General features: G+C 53.1%; 1 protein-coding gene across 1 annotated transcript; it reads left to right on the top strand.

Moving 5' to 3' along the window:
* Positions 1–218: 218 nt before the first annotated feature.
* On the top strand, positions 219–7695 carry RSAD1 (radical S-adenosyl methionine domain containing 1). Its single transcript, XM_036836757.1, has 10 exons — positions 219–257; positions 829–1194; positions 1589–1722; positions 1839–2043; positions 4454–4819; positions 5005–5068; positions 5490–5637; positions 5849–5903; positions 6678–6781; positions 6969–7695. Exons 1-10 carry the CDS (start codon positions 219–221, stop codon positions 7084–7086), a joined length of 1599 nt encoding a protein of 532 aa, XP_036692652.1. The 3' UTR covers positions 7087–7695.
* Positions 7696–9057: the final 1362 nt, after the last annotated feature.

Below are 9057 nucleotides of genomic sequence, written 5' to 3'. Positions count from 1 at the left end.
GAGACAGAAAGAAAAGTTCCTTCTGCTTGCAAGCCTTACCTCCCAGTGTGTCTGCCCCCAGCAGCAGCAGCCTCCTGTTTACTTTTTAGAAAATGAACATAAATTTAGGGTATTCTGAGTGCCAGGCACTATACACATACAGGTGCATCCATATACATTTCCTGTTGAAATTTTCCCAGTGACACAGTCAAGTAGGCATTAGCCCCATTTCACAAACTATGAAACTGAAACTCAAGAAGTTCAATGACTTGCCCAAGGTCACACAACTGGAATTAGGGAACCCAGCTGACTGATTCCAAAGCCCATGATCCTTCCACTTTCTGGGACAGTTCTTCAGGTGCCTGCTTGTCCAGCCCTTCACCTGAACCCTGTCTGTCCCACACACAGCATCTCTGACTCTCCTCACAGCAGGTGCCTGGGGTTGGCCTGACCCCGGAGATGACAGCCTACTCTCCTGGCCAAGCCCATTCTCCCTGGGATTTTCTGCTCTTGCAACATTCACTCCAAGTGCCCTGTCCTACCCCACTGATTCCACGTCCCTTGTAACAGACCCGCCTCGCTGCACGGAGCGCACCGGCCTGGTATCCAGCAAGTGCTGAATTAAAATCTGTTGCCTGTTGTCTCTTGTTGGTTTACGTCCTGTCTCATGCACCTGTACTGTGCCCTGGTCTTATGCATCTGGATGTCCCCAGCGCCCAGCTCTGAACCAGGCACATAAAATGTGCAGGAACCCATTGAACGAACTAAGAGTTCCTGGATTGATCCAGGAACTCGCCCTCGACGGGGTGCCAAAAGCTGCGGAGCTCCCCGCACCCCTCCCGCCGCCAGAGAAAGGACGGCCGGGCGGCTGCGGTGAGCGCACCGGTGCCCAGCAGGTGGCGCTGCGGCCCGGAGCCCTCCCGGCGGCGCTCCGACACAGGGCGCGGCCACGCAGCCCCTTTCCTTCCGCCCGGGCGGCCCACCCGGCCCGGCTCTGCGCACACAGGACGCTTTGCCCTGGGTTCGTCTCGATCTCGGGTCCTGGCCCGCGCACCGGGCCGCCCCGCCACAGCGGGCGGCACGGCGCTCCCCGTGGTTCGGGCCCGCGGCTGGGTGAAGGCCGCCAAGATGGCCCAGAGGCGCCGCCTCGCGGAGGACGCGGGAGGACCCCGGGGTCCTACGCCCGGGAGCCAGCGCGCAGCACTTTACGTCCACGTGAGTGGGGAGGGGAGGCGGAGATTCGGGCGCGGAGGGCCGGAGACGAGGAGGCGCTTGTCGCGCTGCGAGCCCACCTGCCGTCTTTCCCCGCTCCCAGACGAGGTCTGTGACCCTTTCTCTGGCAGGGAAGTGTCTTGGTCCGGAGACCTGAAGTCTGTGGTGCTCACCATCTCGTTGACCTTGACCAAGTGATTTCCCTTCTGAACCTCAATGTCCTCCTATGGAAGTGGGCTTACTAATAATCCCCTTGGGGAGTTGCGTGGCTTAGATGCGGTAGCCACTGTTGACTGACCTCGGAATGGGGATGGGGATGTGTGCGACTGAACCCTGGAAGTGGCCAGGGCAGCCCCGGGGTCATCTCTCGTCCTGTTCACACGCCCCCTGCCCCCAGTGGCCCTACTGCGAGAAGCGCTGCAGTTACTGCAACTTCAACAAGTACATCCCCCGCGGCGTGGACGAGGCTGCTATGAGACGCTGTCTGGTGACCGAGGCTCAGACGCTGCTGCAACTCAGTGGGGTGCGGCGGTGGGTACTGGGGGCTGTAGGCGGGGTCTTGGGAATTATGTGGCCGGTGCATAGGACAGGTGTAGGCATCCCGTAGGGCTCCCCCACATCTCATCTTCTCCATCCTCTTTCCCTAGAGTGGAGTCTGTGTTCTTTGGTGGGGGTACCCCCAGTCTGGCCAGCCCCCATACTGTGGCAGCTGTCCTGGAGGCAGTGGCCCAGGCAACTCACTTGCCTGCAGACTCTGAAGTCACACTGGAGGCCAACCCCACTTCGGCCCCAAGCTCCAGGCTGGCAGCATTCCGGGCAGCAGGAGTCAACAGGTTGTCCATTGGCCTCCAGGTAACCCATCTCACCCACCTCATCCTAGGGCACCCAGGATGTCTGTCCTGGGTGATCACGTTCATTCATTGGGCAAACATTTATTGAGCTCTATCTGGGTGCCAGGAACCTGTAGGCACTAAAAAGTGTATGGTGACGCTTTTGTAAGTACTTAATTGTCTGTTTCTGTGGTAGACCACAAGCCCTGTGAGGCAGGGATCATGTATGCCTTTGTGTTCATCACAGTGTTCCAAGCACTATGTGCCTGGCACATAGTAGATGCTTGAAAAAGATTTGTTACATGATTGGAGACCCAGGAGGAGGCCGACAGGTGGTCAGATCACTGCAGCATGATAAAGTCTGCTTATAAATGGGGTCTCTACAAAATGCTCTCAGAGTACAGCCTGAAGGCCATCTCAGTCTGACAAGATCATAGAAACCTTCCTGAAGGACATGATGTTTGAATGAGGAAGAGGAGTCCACCAGAGATGAGGGTGTGGGAGGAAAAGACACAGGATTTGGAAGAGCTTGCATGTTTTGGGGGACCTGTGAGCCATTCCTTGTGACTGGAGAGGCTGGGGACAAGGCTGCAAGCTAGGGCCCAGAAGTCTTCAGCACCATACTAGGAAGTTTGGGGTTTTGCTTAGTGGTGACAAGGGAGTCACTGAAGGTTTTTAAGTGGGGGGAGAAACATGTTCCTCGCAGGTTGGCCCGTGATATTTCCATAGCCAGTATTGTCTCCCTCCTTCAAATATATGTACCATTTACCATAGAGTTTGGGGTCAGGGCTTTGTCCTGATGAGACACATTGAGAGGGACACACCATTTCTGAGATACTCTGGCCCCAAATGCTTACATACATATCTTGACTCTAATTGTGAGGAAACACCTAAATTAAGAGACTTTGTGTGTGTATCGTAAGAACAGGTAACATGAGATCGAAGTACCATCTTAACAGTTTTTTAGTGTACAGTACAGTATTGCTAACTATAAACACAATGATGTACAGGAGAGCTCTAGGACTTACTAAGAGACATTTTAATTAATTTATTTATTTAGGCCGCGCCATGCAGCTTCCTTCCCTAAGAGACATTTTTAAAAAGAACTAGCCTGGGGACTTCCCTGATGGTCCAGTGGGTAAGACTCCACACTCCCAGTGCAGGGGTCCTGGGTTCAGTCCCTGGTTGGGGAACTAGATTGCGCATGCAACTAAGAGTTCGTATGCCACAACTAAAGATCCCATGTGCCGCAACTAAGAACCAGCGCAGCCAAAATAAATAAATAATTTAAAAAAAAATAATAAAATAGACAATTAAAACAACTAGCCTGTACTCTTCAAAAATGTCAATGTCATAAAAGACAAAGGCAGGATGAGGATCTCAACTAAAGGAAACTAAAGAGACAATGATAGCTGAATGCAATGTGTGACCCCTGATTGGATCCTGGATTGGGGTGGGAAGAGGAAATTACTACAGCAGACATTTAGGGACAATTGGCCAACTTTGAATAAGACTGTGTCTTAGATAACGGGATTGTATCAGTGTTACATTTCCTGAACTCTATAATTAGATTGTGGTTGTGTAAGAGAATGTCCTTGTTCTTAGGAAATACACATTTAATTATTTAGGGGTACAGGAGTACAATATTTAAGTTTTTTACATTTAAATAACCACATTGCAAGTGCTCACTAGCCTGTGGCCAATGGCTACCGTATTATACTAAAATGTTCTATATCTGCACTGACCAATATAGTAGCCACTGACCACATGCTAGGAAGCACCTAGAATGTGATTATTTAAATTTAATTAACTTAAAATTTAAATAGCCACACGTGATTAGTATCTACTGTATTGGACAATGCAGATACAGAACGTTTCCATCATCGCAGATAGTTGTTTTAGACAGCCCTGGTCTATAACTTACCCTCAAATGATTCAACATAATATATGTGTATATTTAGAGAGAGAGAGACAAAGCAAATGTGGCAAAACGTTAATTGGTGAATCTGGATGAGGGTGTTTGTTGAGCTTTTCTTGCAACTTTTCTATAGGTTCGAAATATTTCAAAATAAAAAGTAAAATCAAAAAAGGATGGTTGGCTTTGGCGTCAGACAGTCCTAAATTCCAGGTCTGACTTCGCCATTGTATGACTTTGGGCAAGCTGCCTACCATCTCTGAACTTGTTTTGTCATCTGTAAAATGGAGCTAATGTTGGAGGGTTATAAGGATAAATTAGACACTGCGTAGAAATGCTTTGCACATAGTGACTCTTCAGTGAATGGTACCTCTGCTACTGGCTTGACCTTCCACCCTCCAGCCCCCTGCAATGTCCTGTGTTTTCCCCTGTATCTGTGTCTGCAGTAAGGTCAGTCAGGTGTTTCTGTCTCCCTCTGAGCTAGCCTGCGTGCTTACACCTGACCCTCTCTCTCCAGTCCCTAGATGACACTGAGCTCCAGCTGCTGGGGAGGACACACTCGGCCAGTGAGGCTCTGCAGATGCTGGCGGAGGCCCGGTGCCACTTCCCGGGGCGTGTTTCTGTGGACCTGATGCTGGGGCTGCCGGCACAGCACGTGGGGCCGTGGCTTGGGCAGCTGCGGAAACTGCTGCGCCTCTGTGATGACCATGTGTCCCTCTACCAGCTGTCCCTGGAGCGGGGCACCGCCCTCTTCACCCAGGTGCAGCAGGGCGCCCTTCCTGCCCCTGACCCCGAACTTGCCGCTGAGATGTACCAGGAGGGACGGGCAGTCCTTCGGGAGGCTGGCTTCCGCCAGTATGAGGTCTCCAACTTCGCCCGGAATGTAAGTCCTGTGGCTGAAGGTGGGGCATGGGCAGGCTGAGGCGTGACCAGGCAGCTGTAGCTCTTTGGGGAGAAGGGTGCTTCCGAAGCCTGAGATGGTGGGACATTCTAACCAGGTGCCCTTACCTGAGCAGAGACAGACCCACCCGCTTCTCTCTGCACCGACTGTTCCCTCCCTTCCCACAGGGGGCGCTTAGTACCCACAACTGGACTTACTGGCAGTGCGGTCAGTACCTTGGCGTTGGACCTGGTGAGTCCCCTGTGAACCTTAGGTGGGATGACTCAGGAGAGCAGTGTCATGGCTGTGTACTCTTGGGCCACTTATTAAGCCCTCCAAGCCTCTGTTTCCTCATAAGTAAAGTGTGGCAAAAAATACTATCTATTTTGTAGAGCTGTTATGTATGTATTTTGAGGCACTTGGTATAGTGCCTGGCACTGTGGTTCTTGATCTTTAGTGTGCATCAGAGTTATCTGGACTGCTTGTTAAAACCCAACTGGGCCCCAACCAAATTCTAGAATTTCTGGAATTGGACAGGGCCTGAGAATTTACATTTCTGGCATCTGAGATGCTGTTGGTCCAGGGGCCACACTCTGAGAACCACTGATTGAACATCTGGCAAGCACACAGTGTTAGCTGCTATTAAAGCGGGGGTGGTTGTTGATGTTGTCAGGAGCCCATGGGCGATTTATACCCCAGGGGGCTGGGGGCCACACCCGAGAGGCTCGGATCCAGACCCTGGAGCCGGACAGCTGGATGAAGGAGGTGACGCTGTTTGGTCACGGCACTCGGAGGCGCGTCCCCCTGGGCGAGCTGGCGCTGTGAGCACCCGAGGGCTCTTCCCTCAGGCTTCCCCTCTATCCCAAGAACCACCTACCTGCACATCTTTGTTTCCCGACTTGCCCTGCCCCCTCCCCGCCCCATACTGCGTGATCCCCATAAACCCCCCATACGCACATCCCAGCATAGGGTGTGAAGAATGGGAGAAGCACAAGTCTCCTCTCCAAGACCCCTTACTGGTGTTTCTTTCAGTCTGGAGGAAGTCTTGGCCATGGGACTACGCACAGACGTGGGGATCACTCACCAGGTAAGAGGTCAAGGGGTCTGGCACGCTGCTTTCTCCTCCTAGGCCTCGCAGAATCACTCTGTCTCACTCTCTCTTCTACGCGCGCGCGCACACACACACACACACACGCGCGCGCGCACGCGCACACACACACACACACACACACACACACATCCTCCCATTCCTCTGGGACTGGCAGCTAGAGGGAGGGCCTTGGTCCAGCAGAGGCCTGATGGGCAGGAGCAATGAGCAGCGTAGGGCAATGGTGAGAACCCTAGACTAGGGCTGCAGAGACCCGGGCTCTAGTCCCCATCTACTGCAACCTTAGGCATACGTCCTTTCACCTCTGAATTTCAACTTTCTCAGTCATCTAAGGGAATAGACTAGATTAAGAGTTTTCAAATATTTTTAAAGCAGAGCTGAAAGCTCAGATAGGAAGTGCAGTAGATAAAGATCAGTCAAGCTCAGAAGTGCTCTGGATGAAGTCAGAGCCATAGAGCTCTGGCTGGGGCTGACCATACTCTGACCAGAACAGGGAGAGGGGAGGAGCAAAGGGAGACCTGGCTTGGCTGGGAGCTGGGTTTGGCCTGAACATGGAATAGGACTGAAGGTGCCCACCTCCCTGCTGGTCCATTGGCCTGGTCCTGGTGTGCATGACAGTCAGTTTTGAGATCCCTGTGTGGGATTGGACCCACCTCTCATCCCTCACTGCACCCCCAGACAGGTGGCCTAGAATAGCCCCGCCAGCTCCCCACCTTGTGGTCCCTGCATCTCTGCCCCTTCTGGTCTCCCCAGCACTGGCAGCAGTTTGAGCCCCAGCTGACCCTGTGGGACCTGTTTGTAGCCGACAAGGAGGTGCAGGAGCTGCTGGAGCAGGGCCTCTTGCTGCTGGATCACAGGTGTGTTGAGTGGGGGGAGGTGGTTTGGGGACCCAGGGAACCCTGACTACACATCCACAGACCAGAGTGAGGTGAGAAAGACTGACAAGGAGGGGCCTGTGGGTGCCAGGGCCTTGGCACTGGTGGAGGGTGATGATTGAAACTGGTAAGAGGGCACAGTCACAGCCTGGCCTCTTTGTTTTTCCAGGGGTCTTCGGTGTTCCTGGGAGGGGCTGGCCGTGCTGGACTCTATGTTGCCGACCCTTCTATCTCGGCTCCAAGAGGCCTGGCAGCAGAGAACTCCCTCCCCTGTGCCGGGAGGATAACCACATGTTCCTGTGTCCCAGTGACACTGCCATCTCCACTGGCAGGTGCTGTCCCGGCTCTGGTCACTGCCCGGCCCTGGCATCCCCAGGGGAATGGCTACAGTGAGGCAGATGGGAGGACATTTCTGGTCTGGGAACTGGCATCAAGTGTACCCACCACTGCCAGAGAAGGAGTAATGGTCTCTGTGGGTACCTCTCATCAGTAGACTCTGAACAAATCCTGGCTGGCAAGAGATTCTGGGAAATAGAGCTCTCGGGCTTCCTGCTCCTGCAGTACAGGACGGGATGAGAAATAGAGTTCTCGGGCTTCCTGCTCCTGCAGGTACAGGAGGGGACATGTATGTCCAGCACGGCAGCCTGCTGGACTCTGAGAACAGTGGGAGAGATCACAGCAAGCCTTGCCTCTTCTCTTTCGGCAGCCAGGATATGTTTGGGTGTCAGGAGCCTCACGGTACTTCCAGAGTGGCCCCCAGTCCCCTCCCCACTGCAGCCTTTTCCCCTGAGAGAGTGAAGGTGGGGGGAGCCAAGAGGGAAAGGGGAGGGGAGAATTCAGGAAAGATCAGAGCCTGGTAATTCTCCCCTGGCCTTAATAAACCCATCTGGAGCCTGCCTTGACTGTGGTCTAATCCTTTGTCTGGGCTTTTTCCTGGAGTGTGGGATCCTGATTTGGGGGCTTGAGCCTTAGTCTAGGGCTGAGATTCCTTCCTGACAGTCATTTTCCCAGTGATCTTAGCATTCATCAGTGATCCTTGCCTAAATCAGTGATTAGATTGGGGGTTGCAAAATGTTAATTTCTGACTCTGTCCTTCCATCTATGTTCATTATCTGGCATGCATCCATTAAGAAAAGAGCTTCCCCCTTTTTTTTAAGGTCTGATACCCTTAACCTATAAATTCTGTGCAGGGTTTGGGGGGCGGTGGGGAGGGAGGCATTTTCCTGTGAAGACGCTCCATAACTTATCGTATCAAAGGGTGCCCTGATGTCAAAGGTAATTTAGTACCCTTGCAAATCAGGGCGTGCTAAGCTCAGTCTCTAGCTGGGTGACTAAGGATAGGGTTCCCCCCACCCCTCAGAGGTGAGCACGTGCATTTCGCATGTGCCTGGTGGGTGTGAATATCAGTCCTTCTTTGACCTGTGGTAACACGGTAAGTGTTAACTCCCTCTCGTTTATTTATGAAATATTCAGCAAGCACTAATAGTGTGCCAGGCTCTGAGCGGCATGCAGAGAAGAGTAAGACCTGTCCCAGCCCTCGAGGAACTCACCACCATGTTGATAGATGTGTGAAGAGATAAAACTCCAGGGTTATCAGTAAAGGTGTGTAGATGGGCTGTGGAAGCCTGCAGTGCATTTGGTTCTGAGGGACTGGGAGCAGGAAAGGGGAAATGCTTTTTTCTTACTACCTCCTTTGGCCCCGACGCAGCTTGCAGGGTGACCTGTGCTGCCTGGGGAGCCTCTTCTTGAGCCTTCCCCTGATCTTGATATTCAAGATGTGAGCACGGGGCCGGAGCAGGTGCGCCATCAGGTAACCTGGGCCCACTCAGGTTTCTCCCAGCTGTCAGGGCTCGTGCCACCTGAGATGCCTGGGCCCTCCCTGCTGGGGCACCACACGAGGCCTGTGCAGAGGGGCTGGATGGGAGCCAGGTGGGGATGGCACAGGTCACCTTCTGTGACTCAGCCTCCCACCCTCACCAGGTGAATCAGAGTCTCTGGAAGGTGGAGCCCAGGAATCTAGTGTTTAAATGTTTCCTAAGTGACTGTAGTGGTCAGGCCAGTTTGAGAAGCCCTGTCACCTTCCGTCCTGAGAGGCTGGGATCAGGAGAAAAAAGGGGAACAAGGCTAATTCCAGACCTGACCAAGTGGAGTGAGGTCCTTCCCTCTGCGTCCAGACCATCCTGGGCTCATCCATCAAAGGGGTTCTCCTCCTCCATATGGAGACTTCTGTTGTCATCTTTTCACCTGTCCTGTTGAAA

This window comes from Balaenoptera musculus, chromosome 20, assembly GCF_009873245.2.
Source record: "Balaenoptera musculus isolate JJ_BM4_2016_0621 chromosome 20, mBalMus1.pri.v3, whole genome shotgun sequence".
NCBI classification, from domain to species: domain Eukaryota; kingdom Metazoa; phylum Chordata; class Mammalia; order Artiodactyla; family Balaenopteridae; genus Balaenoptera; species Balaenoptera musculus.
The sequence above is the reverse complement of the archived record's forward strand: the minus strand, read 5'-3'. Positions and strand labels throughout refer to the sequence as shown.